The following is a 15,165-nucleotide window of genomic DNA, read 5'->3' on the forward strand; positions in this document are numbered from 1 at the left end:
GACAGAAGTCTGCAACAAAGGAACAGAGTAGGCAGTCTAGAAACAAACCCACATTTTTGGCCAACTCATATGACAAAGATATTATGGCAGTTCAACAGGGAAAGAAAGTCAACTGGACACCCATGAAAACAAGTGAACACCAGCCCTCACCTCACACAAGCCCGTCCAAATTAACTCAAAGTGGATCACAGACCTAATCTACAGCCTACTCTAAAACTTTAGAGGAAAATACAAGAGAAAATCTTTGGGATAGTCCCAGGACACTTAGAAGACACACCCACACTCCAAATCATAAAAGAAAAAATTGATAAATTGATCTTCATCAATATTTTTAAATGTCTTTTGAAAAATCACCATTAAGAAAATGAAAAGGGGGCTCCTGGATGGAATGTGCAAGTTTTGATTTCAAATCTGTGAGCTGGAGCCCCACACTGGGCGCAGAGATTACTTAAAAAAAAAAAAAGACAACAAATGAAAAGGGAAGCCACAGATTGGGGGACAGTGCCCGTAAGAGCTTCTATCCAGAATACATAAAGAAGTTTTATAATTCAATAAGAAGACAAACAATCCAATATGAAGAAAGGCAAATTATTTAAACAGACCCTTCACCAGAGAAGATATGTGGACGGCAAATAAGTACATGAACAGATGCCCAGCACTGCTCAGGAAGGGCGGACGAGAGCCTCGGGGAGGCCGCCCGCAGCCTGTTGGAGAGCTAGCCAGGAGGCGCCGCTCGGGAAGGAGGCAGAGGAGCTGAGCTCCGTGAGTGGCTGCTGGGAACATAGATGGTACAAAGGCTTTGGAGATCAGCTTGGTGGTTCCCTGAAAGTAACTCGCATGTGCTGGAGAAGTCGAAAACCCCACTCCACACAAAGCCTTGTAAGTAAACGTTCATGGCAGCTTTACTCGTAATGGCCCAAACCTGGAAGCACCTGATGCCCGTCCACAGGTGACTGAACAAAGCAGTGCATCCGAACGCTGCAGCTCCACTCGGCTGTAACCAGGAGCACACTCGATGCACACAAGCTGCAGGTGAATCTCAAGATCATGCCCAACAAAATGGTGTATGATTCCATTTATAGAAAATTCCAGAAACACAAGGCAGGCTACCAGACAGAGCACATCAGGGCTGCCTGGATGGAGGTGAAGGCAGGAACGGCACACAGGACACTCTGGGTAGGATTCGAGTGTCGGTGACCTTGATTTCGGTGATGTTCCATGTGCTTACACGTGTCAAACCTGACCAGACTGTGCATCTACACACGCACAGTTCCATCTCCTTCAGTTACAGCCCAGTGAGGAGAAAAGTGCAAGCAACAAACACCTCCAGGAGCTATGGTGCCATCCCTGGAGAGCAATCAGACCCCCACGGGGTTTGGCCTCCAGTTTTCCTAGAGAGGTGTTCTGCTCACAAGCACACAGCCAGCAGCTCCCCTGGGGCAGACGGACACACAGACATGCCCGGTGGCCGCCTCCTTGCACCTGGCACGCAGAGCCAGGTGGAGAGGGTGTGCTGGGCGCATGCATCGGCAAACACCCAGCGACTGTTCAAGTTACCCCATGGTCTCTCATCACCGACCCCCCACCCAGTCCCCAAGCTTAAATGCCCAACACCCTCTCAAGCCAATGAGGAAGAAACCGATTATCAACAGTGTTAGGAACAAGCAGTGGTCATGGGAAAAGAAGAGACAGATTCAGACCCTAACCACAAACCAGGAAAAATTCCAAGTGCTTGAAAGTTTAAAATATGTATTAGGGACCCATAAAAGTTTACAGAAAATACTGGAAATTCCCTCATAAGCTTATAGCAGGGAGATCTTCCAAACTGCAATGTAAGATTAATTAGCTACCAGGGAAACGGTTAATAAATCCAACCTCATAAAAATTAATTTTTCCGCATAAAAAAAACATGATAAGTAAAATCAAAACCGGAGGAAAGTGTTTGACACAGATTCAAGAACTAGTGTGTCTAGTACAGAACTAGCTCCTAAGACTCAAGAAGCACCAAACACAAACAATCTGATAGAGAAATGAGCAAAAGTGATCAACATAGTTTGGAGAAAAGGAAATCCAGATGGTGTTCTAACCTGACTTACGGGAAGAACACAAATTAAAATGACCAAAGTCTGAAATGCAGCATGTGCGCAGGGCAGGAAGGAGGCCTGTTCCAGCAGAGACGAGCATGCCCAGAATGCTGGGCAGCTGGTGGCACCCTTCACAGTCCTCAGGGCCCACACCCTCCGACAGAGCAGCCTCGTGGCCAGGAAAGCTGCCCGGGTGGGGCCTAACTCACCCTCTTGCAAGGCAATGACCAGCTGCTGTTCCATGGGTGCTGGCAGGAGGCGTGAGTCTCCCATTCCTCACCCCACGGCAGGCAGCGTGCCCCTTCATGTGTCTGCTTCATTTACCACGTCCCTGAGTCCCGTGGGAGCGACCCAGACGGGCCCCTGGCAGGTGCTGCTGTGTAGGGTCTGCAGCTGGGGAAGCCCAGCTCGGAGAGTCCACCACTTGCATAGTGAACAGTAAACAAGCTGCCCGAAGGGAGAGTCCACCTCTTTCCCCAAGTTTGCTCACTCCAAACACAACCCTGAGAGGCAGCCCAGGGAAGGGTGGCGCCAAAACGAACATGCCAGGATGTGTGGCGCCCACGGTGGGCTGCTGTCCAATGGTGAGCACGCATGCAAAACGACGCAGGAGGTTCTGGGCGCTACAGGGCAGGCACAGGTGTGCACCCAAATGGAAGGACAACTGTGCAGACGCCGTCACTCTGAACGGACGTGTGTCCATACCTGCTGCTTTATGCAGGAGCCTCTCAGGACAGACTCACAAGAAACTATTCAAGTGGATGCCAGTGACTGGGCAGGAGGGACCTGCTGGGGGTCTGAGTTTTGAATCAGATGAACATGAGACTTCTTTAAAACATCAATAAATAAAATGAATTACTTTGTAATAAATGCCTCAAAAACTCATTATCTCAGACCCTGTTATTGGAACAAAAACATTATAAAAGCAGGAAAGTTAGCTCCCTTGCCCCAGATGGCCCAGCACACAGAAAACGGTGCACACAGATGTGTCCTGAGGATCTTTCCTCACTCAACATGACAGTGTGTTCACCAGCACAAATCCTGTCCGGCACACACAAGCAGGACTGTGTTCCACCAGAGCGGTCCGCCCGACCCTGGACCCAGTCATGGAAACTCCCAGCCTTCCGCCTCGTCAGGGATGCACTCAGAGCTCTCCTGCCCCACTCTTCGCCTGCATAGCTGGGGAGGCCCACGGCGGCCATGCAACTGACTCAGGTGACAAGTCCACTTTCCAAAGTCCAGCCTCTCAAGCCTCTGCTGTCTATCCTCAGGTGGTGGTGGTAGCCACATTCCTGCAGACCTCTCAGACCTCTGTGGCCACCAGGGGCCAGGAGGGCAGCCGGGGTCACAGAAACACGGACCCACCTACAGACAGCATTGCAGGTGTACATCCCACACACAGAGCCTTGTATTCATGTGCTCACACTCATTCAAACAGAGCTGTATTACACACACACACACACACACACACACCCAGAGGCCCAGCCGACAGTGGGACATGCTGTAGGACCCCCACTGGAGGAGCCAGAGACAGCCCCGGGGCACAGAGGGGTAGCTCCAAACCCCCATAATTCCCGCCACCACCGCAGACTGCACACCTGAGTGTTCTGAATGCCCCTGGGCCAGTAGAGGGACTGTGTCCAGGGCGTGAGGGCCACCAGTTCCCCTCCCTACTCTGTAAACTTCCTGGAGGCCCCCAGGCAGGGGGAGCAAGCCGCACACTGTGTCCGTCACGTGTGACAAAGCTCACAAATGGGCTGTGGTGTGTCCTCGCGAAGACAGGCTTTCACCAGGGCAGAGAGGGGCTCTGGTGCTCACTAAAAATCATGGTGACGTTTCAGGCCCCGATGTTGACTTCTGGCCCAAAGGTGTCACTCGGCTCTGACCATGCCTTCTAATCAAAGTTAGGAAAGCAGCCCAAAGCTATTAATTAAAGCTGCAGTGGGCTTCCAGCTCTGCAGCTCACCTGCAGCCCCAGACCCTGGTTCTGCTGCTATAGCTGCAAGTCCCCCTACCCATCAGGAAGACACAGCAAAGCCTCTCCTTCACTCACTTTGTTCTGAAAATTCACTCCTTTTGATGAAAACACAAGTACCTCCCCTTCAACATGAACAATCAGCAAAAACAGAAGACATGATACTTTACTGTTTCTGAACAGGCTTTCTTCTTTTCCTTCCAGCATACGTGCACTCCCCTGGTGGGATCATCATCTCTGGCCCTAAAAGAGAAAGGGAGCATAAAGTTGGTTATGTTGAAGGGCCCCCAGTGTCCACACGACTCCCCAGACCACAAAGGCAGAAGCGTCAGCTAAGGTCTGCTATGCTAGTCAAAGAGCCACAGTGACCCCACACTGGGGTCCCACTCCTCCATCACAAACTGATGACCCACCAAGCTTGCCAGTGTGAACCACTCACACCCTGTTTCACTCAGCAGGAAGATGCCGAAGGGCCCAGTGAGGACACACGGCCCTGGCCATGACATCTCCCCTTTGACCATCAGTATCATACTCCCCAAGCCTGACCTGAGGACCCGAGTCACTACACTCATACAGAGAACAGCCCTGTGCTCTTGCAGTTGGTTCAGAAAGCTTACGGTAGATAAATATCCTGAGCCTGTCCTCAGAAAACAGAAGCCATTCCATGGCATCCATGAGCAGGACACACAGCTAAGGTACCAAAGAGCAGTTTGCTGCGTCAGGGTTCTGATGGGGCTGTTCCTCTGGCAGGGGCTGCACGTGTCCTCTCTTGGTGGTGTTTGTGGTAGGTCTTCTTCCTTGTCCCAACCCTCCCCTTTATGGCCCTGTGCTTCTGAGCCAACAGGCTTCCTCTTTCCTATGTAAAATCTCCCACTCAACTCCACAGCACTGGGCTTCTACTTTAGCCACCAACTCGCAGCTGCCCCAAGCCCAGCTGAACATACCCACCAGCCTCCACCAGCAGTGCCGGACATGGCGCCTGTATCCAAGAGGAGGTCCCCAAGGAGTAGCCCAGGATCTGTGCCCTAAGGCTGGTCGGCTCACCCATCACCACTTTCAGATGCACCAAAATCTTGATTTTTCCATGCAGTGAGGGTATGTGAGCCCTCACAAACGTCCTGCAGACCCGTGTGCTGTGACCACTCATTGCCAGGCACTGGGCCAACAGACTTGGAGCAGAGCTTAGGAGCCCTTACCTGGCCTCAAGAAGAGGTGTGTGTGTGAAGTGAAATATGCCATGAACATGCTTTAAATATAAGAAACACACTTTGAATATAAAGACATAAGTAGGTAAAGCAAGTGGATAGGAAAATATATGCCATGCAAACAGTAATCAAAAGAAGCTGGGCTAGTTATGTGGGTATCAGACAAAGTAGACTTAAGAAAAAGGAATATAACCAGGGACAACAACATTCCTTTCTCAGTAATCAATAGAACAAGTAAACCAAAAACCAGGAAGGATTTAGAATATCCAAACAATAACAGACTTGAACTGATTGACATTTATAGAACACTCCACTCAACAACAGCAGAATACACATTCTTTGTACATGGAACATTCATCAAGATAGACCAAATTCTGGGACTTTAGAACAATCATCAACAAATTTAAAAGAATAGAAATCATACAAAGTATGTTTTGTGACAATGATGGGATCAAACTAGAAAGATATATGGAAAATGTCCAGATATTTGGAAAGCAACCTGCTTCTAAATAACCACGGGTAGAAGAGAAAGTCTCAAAGAAATTTAAAGTACTGTGAACTGAATGAAAATGAAAACACAACATAACAGATTTTGTGGGACACAGCTGACCAATACTTTGATGGAAACTGATATTATTAAGCATTTATATTAGAAAAAAATAAATGATCCAAATAATCTAAGCTTCCACTTTAAATAACTAGAAAAAGAGAAAATAAATCCAAATCAAGCAGAAAGGTGGAAATAATAAAGAAGAAAAATCAACGAAACTTAAAATAGAAAAATCAATGAACCAAAAGTTGGTTCTATGAAAAGATCAACAAAATTGATAAACCTCTAGCCAGACTGATCAAGAAATAGAGAAGACACAAATGACCAATATCAGGAATGAAAGAGGGGTCATCACTACAGATCCCACAGACATTAGAAAGAAAATAAAAGTATACAACCATGAACTTACCTGTTTTTCCCCAATCAAAATCCATATATTGAAGCCCTAATCCTCCATTGGAGGTGGGGCCTTGAAGGAAGTGATTAAGGTTAAATAAGGTCATAAAAGCAGAGCCCTGATCTATTAGAACAGTTGCCCCTATAAGAAGAGGAAGAGACACCAGGGCTCTCTCTTCACCATGTGTACAGTGGCATTGCAAACCAAGAAGAGAGCTCTCCCTGGAAACCAAATCAGCAGTGTTGGGGAAGGTCATCAAGAAGACATGACCGCCAGTTGACCTGTGAGCTGGACCCAGGTACTAGGAAGCTCTTCACCGCCCCCCCCAACTCTCCTTGGTTGTGGGCTCCACTCACCTTTCCTGCTCCCAGCGGCTGTTCCAAGGACATAGCCTTGGGATGTGCACGATATATATGACTGAGCCTAGTTGAGGCCTCTTTATAGACTTTTAAGAGATGGCCAATGGGTACTGGATCCACTCATCTTTCTGCCACCTAAGACAAGCCTTTGTATGTAATTTCTCTTGGCTTATTCAAACTGTCACCTATCAACCTGGAGTGGCCACCTCTTTCTTGGTCTCTCCCTGCCACAGGGAGAGGAGGGAGGTCTCTCCTCCCTCCACAAACAGGGGCCAGTTTCAGATCACACCTGGGAAGCTCCTGAGAAGCTTGTAAAACCAATAAGCAGGCACCTGGATCTTGGACTTCCAGCCTCCAAAACTATGAGAAATAAATGTCTGTTGTTTAAGCCCCCAGTATGGGCTTTTGTTGTGGTAGCCCAAGCAGACTGAGACAAATACTATCCCCACAAATCCAATAATTTAGATGAAATGGACAAATTCCTTGAAAGATACAAACTACCAAATTCACTCAGGAAAACAACTGTTTGGTCCTATTTTTTTTCAACAATAAAAAACAAAACAAAACAAAAAAACACCTAGGCCCAGATGGTTTCACTGGTAAATTCTACCAATTTAAAAAAAATAATAATAATACCGATTCTCTGCAACCTCTGGCAGAAAACTGAAAATAAAATTGAAAACTGACAACTCATTTATAAGTTCAGCATCACCCTGATACAAAAACCAGACATTTCAAGAAAACTACAGACTGATATCCCCCATGAAAATAGACACAAACATCCTCAATCAGACATTAACAAGTGGAATCCAGCAATACAAATAAGGCAAAACATCATCACAAGTGAGGTTTATCCAAGAATTCAAGGCTGCTTCAACATCCAAAAACTGGTCATTGCAATTCACTACATTAATAAACTAAAGAAAAAAATACAATGACCATCTCCTACATGCAAAAAAGTATTTGACAAAAAAAGTATTTGAAGGGAGCTTAATTACCCTGATAAAGGGCCTCTACAGAAACACCTACACTAGCGTCACACCTAACAGTGAAGACCGAGCTCCTCCCCTGGATCACAGACCCTGCATCCCCCTTTCCACTCAGCACCACATGAGTGTCCTCATCAGGGCAATAAGATGAAGAAAAGCAATGCCATAATGTTGGGGAAGGAAGAAACAGAACTCCGCTCACAGACAACATGATTGTACATAGAGAAAATCCAGGAAAGTTTACTAAGACAAATCTCTTATAATTATTGAGTTCAGCAAGGTCAAAGGGTAAAAGGACAATGTACAAAAGTCCAGTGTGTTTCTGTAGACTAGCCATGAACAATCAGAACACAGATTTTTAAAAAGCAGAACCATTTACAATAGCACCAAAATAAAAATGAAATACTTCAGTATTTCAAGAGGTTTACTATGTGTATAACTGGGGCTCCAAAGAATATGAGGTGAGAGAAAAAAATTAATAAATAGTAGAGATTTGTCCAAACATAACGAAAACTGTAAACTTACAGATTTAAGAAGATCAATAAACTGCAAGTTTAAATTACAGCAAGGCCACGCATACTCCGATTGCTCATAAGCAGGGATATACAGAATGATCTTAAATGCCCCCAAACAGCCATTGGTGCAGAGAAACAAGGGCAAGCATGAGAGCAGACACCTCGTCGGAGAAGTGCAGAGACGGCACACCCTGTGCGCACAGCTTTCAAAACTGAAGGCTGGAGGTTTTTTCAGACACACAAAAGCTGAAAGAATTGCTCACCAGCTGACCCACACTGTAAGAAATGTGAAAGGGTGTCTTCAGGCCAAAGGAAAATGATACCAGATGGTAACATGGGTCCACAAAATGGAATAGGAGGCACAGGAAACAGAACTGCTGGGTTATAAACCCAAGGTCTGCTCTTACTGTTTGAAGGTCTTTAGAAGATAGTTGTTTAAACAATAATGATAACCATGTATCGTGGGGTTTGTAACATATGTAGAGGTCAGGGGTATGGCAACTCTAGCACCTAGGCCAGGACTGGGGAGATGTAAGGGCCCAGTGGAAGGTTCCTGCATGTTCACTAAGTGGTGTAATGGTACTCAAAAGTTGTGCCAAGTACCCATTTATTGCCTCTAGACTCCAAGTCCACCCCTCCTTGGGAGCTCTGCATGAACGCAAGCCTCTCTATAGCACACGGTGTGGTGCCTGCCAGCAGAGGGCCCGGGAGGGACTTGGCAGGAGTAAGAAGATTCTGATCCCAGGGCTTCAGAGTTTAATTTGTTCCTGCTAACCACCACCAGAGGCCGAGAAACTCAGTGACCTTCTCCACCAACCAGGGGGCTGAACCATACCCTCTCCAAAGAGGCCTGAACCCCAGCTTTGGAGAGGGATCCCCATTTCTAAGTGCACTCTTCTGACATGTTCCGCCAACCACTGAGTACCCTTCAGAGTCTTCTTTTCACCTTTATGGTCAATCCACTGTGGTAGTTAATTCTTCCTTATAAAAGTCTCTCAACTCAAACAAAAAAATTAAGCTAAAAATAGAAAAGCCTGATTTTTTCTAAGTCCACATATTTCAGAGTTACGTACTAAAAAATGACACATCGGGGATTTGCTCCTACGTAATCTGGGGAGCAGAGTGGAATCTAAATGAAACTGGATCATTTCATATTGATAGCTGCCCATCTATGCTGGTTGATGAATAAGTCGGGCTCATTATAAACTTCTCTTCACTTCTGTTAAAGATTGGAAATTATCCATAATAACAAGCTTTTTTTTTAAAGCATTAAAAAGGGGCAAAATGTGGCATAAGAATAGACACACTATGATGCCAAGGCCATTCGATGGGGAAAGAAGAATGCCCTCATCAAACAGGCAAATAGATGTCCACATGCAAAAGAATGAGGTTGTTCCCTGCTTCACACCGTATGAAAAAATTAACCAAAATTAGTTAAAGACCTAAGTGTAAGAGGTAAAATTATACAACTCTCAAGGACAACACGGGGCTATATCTTCATGGCCTTAAATTTGGCAACAGCTTCTTAGATATGTCACCAAAGGCACAAATAAGAAAATTAAAAAAAAAAAATTAGACTTCGTCAAATTTAAAAACCTGTGCTTCAGAGGACACCATCCAGTCACAGAACAGGAGAAAACATTTGCAAATTATGCATCTGATAAGTCTACTATTCAGGACATATAAAGAATTCTTACAACTCAACAACAACAAAAAGACAAACAGCCCAATTAAAAATGGGCAAAGGACTTGAACAGACATTTCTCCAAAGAAAATATACAGTCAACAGACACATGGAAATGCTTCACGTCATTAATCACTAGGGAAATGTAATCAAACCCACAATGAGGTAGCATTTCACACTCACCAGGATGGCCATCAACAAAACAAAGGAAAACGACAAGTGTTGGTGAGGATGTGAAGCTGGACCTTTGGCACTGGGACCTGGGACCTGGAACAGTGTGGCACATCCTCAAAGAGTTAGACACAGAGGCACCCCAGCAATTCCACTCCTGGGTCATGTATACTCAGGAGAACTGAAAACATACATTCAAACAGAATCTGGCACACACACATGCATAGCATCGTTATTCACAACAGCCAAAAAGTGTAGACAACCCCAAAGCCCGTCAACTGGTGAACAGGTAAACAAAGTGTGGTCTATGCCCGCAGTGGAGTATTTCTCAGCCGTGAGAAGGAACGGGCTCTGACGCACACTGCCACAGGAAGGAGCCTCGAAGACATGCCACATGCAAGAAGGCAGACTACCAGAGCTCCTGTGTTGGTTCCATACATATGAAATGACCAGAACAGGCAAGTGCATAGACAGAAAGTAGATCAGTGGTTGCCAGGGCCGGGGAGGAAGGAATGGGGAATGACTGTTTCATGGGCAGAGAGCTTCTGTCTGGGGTCAAGAAAATGTTTTGGAAGTAAGCAGAGGTGGTAGGTGCCCAACATTGGTGATATACTAAATAAATGTACCGAATGGTACATTTTTAAGTGGTTAATTTTAGCTTATGTGAATTTTACCTCAATGAAAAGCACAGAACACAAATGTGTATATAAATACAGGTGAAGATTCTGGAGTGGTGAGAAAGACAGAGAATAGCAGGGGAGAAGTGGATGGAGCAGACTGAAAATGTCTGAGGGCATTCTGCACAGAGGGAGCAGACAGTGGGCCGTAGCTGCAGGGGCCTGGGGGGTAGAGGCGGGTTTCTGAGCTGACGGGGATGGTGTGAATAATGATGCTATGCGTGTTTGTGTGCCAGATTCTGTCTGAATGTATGTTTTCAGTTCTCTTGGGCTTATACCCGAGAGTCAAGAGCATGTGCAGGGATGTGACCTGGGGGCCGCAGGCTGGAGCAGGAATTGATGGATGGATGCTTCTGCCTTCTCAGCCTCATCCTGGGGTACGGCCACCACACCTGCACTTCTCTGGGAAGCCAGGTTGGACCCTCAGTGGCTGGAGGCCAGCGTGCAAAGCCATCGCAGGCCTGGCCCCAGCCTAGGCCAGGGAAGTTTCCCTGCACCCCGCGAGGGGCTAGGCACCCAGCAACCTACAGTCACCCATGAGGTCAAAGGTGAAGGAGATCCCATCCCCAGCACCACCATTCCCCAAATGAGCCCTGAGCCTGGAGCAGGGACGGTGTGGGGTTGGGGGAGATGACAGAGAGGGTGAGGAGGGGGCCAGGGACCCTCCTGTGCAGGGTGGCACTGACACCCTCACTATCCTTCCCCCAAAGCTCTCTTCCTCCAAGCAGGAGCGGGGACAGGACCTCGGCTCCAAGGCATGCCTCACACACTGTCTGCCTGCCCCACAAAGCCATGGTCTCCCTTGGTGTCTCCATCTCAGTGCTCAGAACAAGCCTAAAAACACAGGTTACGGTAAAAAAGCACCAAGGGCAAATAAATCTCTCCAAGTACCCCCCCCAACAGGGGTGTGTGTGGAAGAGATCAAAGGAGCTGCCCATCAACCCCCTCCACACACCACCACAGACCTCCTTGAAAAACCACAGTTTGGGGGTCCATCTGTGCTGAGGTTTCTGCCCTGGGAATCCTATATATATATAGGATATATAGGTGGATATTATGGCATTCAGATTATTCCATTTTACTAAATACCTGTTCATTCTCCTCAAAAAGATGAAGCCTCCACTGGATTAGACCGAACTCCTCGAAGAAATGCCCCTCTGAGGCAGGACACAGATCTCTGCCTCAGATGCAGGAGGCAGACGCCTTGTTGGGAAGTGCGGGCAGGAGACCCTCGCCACTGGGTTTCTGTGGCCTGCGGCTGGCCTGGGCCAGGGTCTCTCCTGCAACCATGGACTGTGCTGGGGAGGGAGGCAGACAGGGGCCTGGGCACCAGAGGGGAACATACACGTGTGAGCTGGGCCCAACAGGGTGGTTTGGGGGCCTCCCATCCCTGCTAAGCTCTAAGTTGACTGGGTTTCTCAAAAGAAACCTGAGCTTTTATATAAGAATCTTTCTCTAGGGGCTCCTGGGTGGTTCAGTTGGTTAAGCGTCTGGCTCTTGATCTCTGCTCAGGTCTTGATCTCAGGATCATGAGTTTAAGCCCCCCACTGGGCTCCACGCTGGGCTTGGAGCATCTTTCCATGGGCACGCACTGCTGTGGGACCACACCAGGAGTCTGAGTCGCAGCTCCAGCAGTTACCCACCTCAAAGTCCTTATGCGTAAAGGAGGGGAATGGCAGCCACGGGCTGCAGGAGGGCTGCAGGAGATACGCAGCTTCCCATGTCAGGGCCACGCTGCATGCTGGCCACTCACCACGAGGGGGTACAGCCTGCACATCACCACAGGGTCTCCTCCTAATGGCCGGTGCTAGGACCGCCACCGTGATGGGACTCCCTCCCAGGAGTCTGCAGAAGCCAGGCATTATCCCTAATGGCAGACACTGGGTGGAGGTTGTCCAGGCTTAAGGGCCTGCCTCTACCAGAGACCCCCTGCAGAGCGTCCATGCTGAGTCAGCTGCTGACCAGGCCAGAAATCCAGGTACACAACTTTCAAGGACCCAGAGCTTGAGGACAGATGTCCCAGGCACACACTCAAGCCCTGAGCCCCTCAAGGACCAGCTGTGGCTGGTCAAACAGAGGCCATGTGTAAGTCTAGGGGCTACCCACTCCCAATGCTATGATGATGCTTGGGGCAGCCAAAGCTGAGGGCCTGCTGGACACTTCCAAAGAGGGAAGATGCCTCCAGCACCAACCCCTGGAAAGAGACAGGAGGAAGGACCCAAGAAAGAGTTGACCTCTGACGCTGACCAGTCACCTGCCCCTGTGAGCTGCCCCTTCCCTAATGGGAGTCACAGTGGGAACACCAGGGTCGGCAAGTCACTGAGGGTCTGTGCCACTCACAGAGTAGCCACAATCTGGGATTTGGGGCCACTCAAATTAAGACTTCTGTAGGAAAACAAAAAACAAAAAACCACACAAAACTTTCTTGGTGCCGCTAACTGAAACCGAGTGAATTCCTGGAACACGGGCCCTTCCGCCCTTCCCAAGTGTGAGAACCAAGCCTGGGGCTCCCTGGCCCGGAAGGAGGGCGCCAGGCTGTGCTGCCCTAGCTCCAGGGCCCCCGGCTCCTGCACTCCTCCACCGGCTGCCCTGGGGAAGGCTCGGGGGGGAGGGGGCAGTGCAAAGCCCTCGCCAGCATCTGCCCAAGAGCTTCTGAAAGAAACGCGACCTAGAGCAAAATTAGCCCAACCGCCCCAAGGCGGTGGGTCACAGGCAGGAGCTTGTGGGGAAGGGAGAAGCTGAGGGGCCATGAGCAGTGCAAGTGGACCGGCTTCCCTCAAATATCCTGTTTTTATTTTTAGGTGAGAAACCACCCGCCGGACCCCAGGGCCTTGCGTCAGGATGGGTGGGAGGAGGGCTCCGTACGAGGGTCTCGATGGCGCAGCGGGGACCGGCGGAGCGCGCCCGGGGCACTTACCCGGGGCGGCGGGGCGCGGAGGCTCAGGCGCACCCGCGGGAGGAGCCCGCCCGGGCCGGGAGCTGTGGCGGCGCGGCTGCCGGCGCTCGCATCTCGGGGACCCGCGGAGGCTGCGGCCGCGGAACGACGGCCCCACCCCGGCACGCGAGCCCGCCCCGCCCAGGGGCCGACCGAACCCGCGAGGCGGCAGGGGGCGCGCGCGCGCATCTCCGCCCCGGCCCGCTCCGCACAGCCTTCCCGGGTCCGCGTGCGCCACGGTGGGGTCGCGCCGTGCGCCCGTCGCGTCCCCGAGGTCTCTGCAAGAGTCTGTCCGCTCGGGGGTACTTTATGCCCCTCGAGGCCCCTGTGCCCCTCGCAGGAGCCCCAGGCCCTCTATTCCTCTCCCCCAGGCACGCGCCACCACCCCCCTGCGCCGGGGGAGGCCGAGCGCGCACCTGCCCGCGGTGCAGAGAAGCCCGGCCCAGGCTCCCCTCGCCCCGGGTTCCCGGCGGTCCGATCCAGTAGGTGATGTGAGAATAGCGTCTCCCGCCCCGCCTGCTCCAATGGGGTTGTTGAGAGAATCAAAATGGGCAAAAGGTTTTACAGACTCTTGAAATACTAATATAACACCTTGACCCTGAGCTTCCCAGGAACAGCCCAGTCCTGGACCTCTCAGGGTCCACCAGACCCGTGCGCGCGACCGAAGACGCCCTGCTCCGCTGACCCGCGTGCCTGAGGCGCGGTCTTCTCTGGCCCTCTCCTCCCGGGCCCTTTGGCGGCCGCTCTTTTCTCCTCTAACACGCTGAGGATCTTTGGGCCCCTCCCCTGCTCCACCAGGCGTCCTGACTTGGAACCACTCCGACACCCGGTGAGCTTGGCCTCACAACCTGAGGTCTCTGCCCAACGTCTGAGGGTTCCCCTAGCGACCCGGGCCTGCTCCAGCGCCACAGCTCTCACCCGGGCCGCCATGGGGTCGCCCGACTCCCATGCCACGTCCAGGCCCTGGGTGGTCTCCAGGATCAGCCCCTCATCCAAGCCCCACCGTGCATCCCCACGGCTAGTCCTGTAGGGGCTCCCACGCCCGCCCCCACAATCAACTGCCAAGGGTATTGCTCCAGGCCCCCACCAGGCTGTGAACAAAATTCTGTCTCCCCAGAAGCTCCCAATATCTTTCCCTTCCTGGACTCACCGATGTGCTCTGAACGAGCAAGCATGTGTGCCTCAGGACGTTTGCACTCGCCGTCCCCTCAGGGAAATGCTCTTCTCCGGATACTCACAGGGGAGCAACCTGTTCTGGTGTCCTCAGAGAGGAGACCCACTCCAAACCAAGGCCACTGCTGTCCATCTCCTCTGCCTGCTCTGTCTTTCCTGGTGCACATTGCACCTGAAATTACGGCAGGGTAACCTGTAGACGTCCCGGGTCTGTTCCCCTCTATCCAGGAAGAACACCGTGCCTACCGCAGAGCAGGCGCTCAAAAATGTTGACTGAGTAAATGGTTTCATATTATTTTTTTTAAAGGGGGGGGCAAATTATATTATTATTTTAAAATTTGATTACAACCAATTTTGTTGGCATTAAAATTAGAGGTATTGTAAATTTGAATGGATAAACCAAAAACTAGAAATTAAGTTTGGTAAAAATGGGAATAGGAGTTTTCCAGTA

General features: G+C 49.9%; 1 protein-coding gene across 1 annotated transcript in view; it reads right to left on the bottom strand.

Moving 5' to 3' along the window:
* Positions 1–13,613, bottom strand: part of AHRR (aryl hydrocarbon receptor repressor) — a 79,007-nt gene extending 65,394 nt beyond the window's left edge. Inside the window, exons 1-2 of the mRNA XM_028090018.2 lie at positions 13,524–13,613; positions 4,230–4,302 (exon numbers count right to left, since the gene is read on the bottom strand). Of these exons, the coding sequence (XP_027945819.1) occupies positions 4,230–4,294 (65 nt within the window). The 5' untranslated portion in view covers positions 4,295–4,302; positions 13,524–13,613. The remainder of the gene's footprint in view (positions 1–4,229; positions 4,303–13,523) is intronic.
* Positions 13,614–15,165: the final 1,552 nt, after the last annotated feature.

The sequence above is a fragment of the Eumetopias jubatus genome, unplaced genomic scaffold (genome assembly GCF_037043125.1).
Source record: "Eumetopias jubatus isolate StellerSeaLion01/CBP00866 unplaced genomic scaffold, mEumJub1_p1.0 scaffold_5, whole genome shotgun sequence".
Classification (NCBI taxonomy): Eukaryota; Metazoa; Chordata; class Mammalia; order Carnivora; family Otariidae; genus Eumetopias; species Eumetopias jubatus.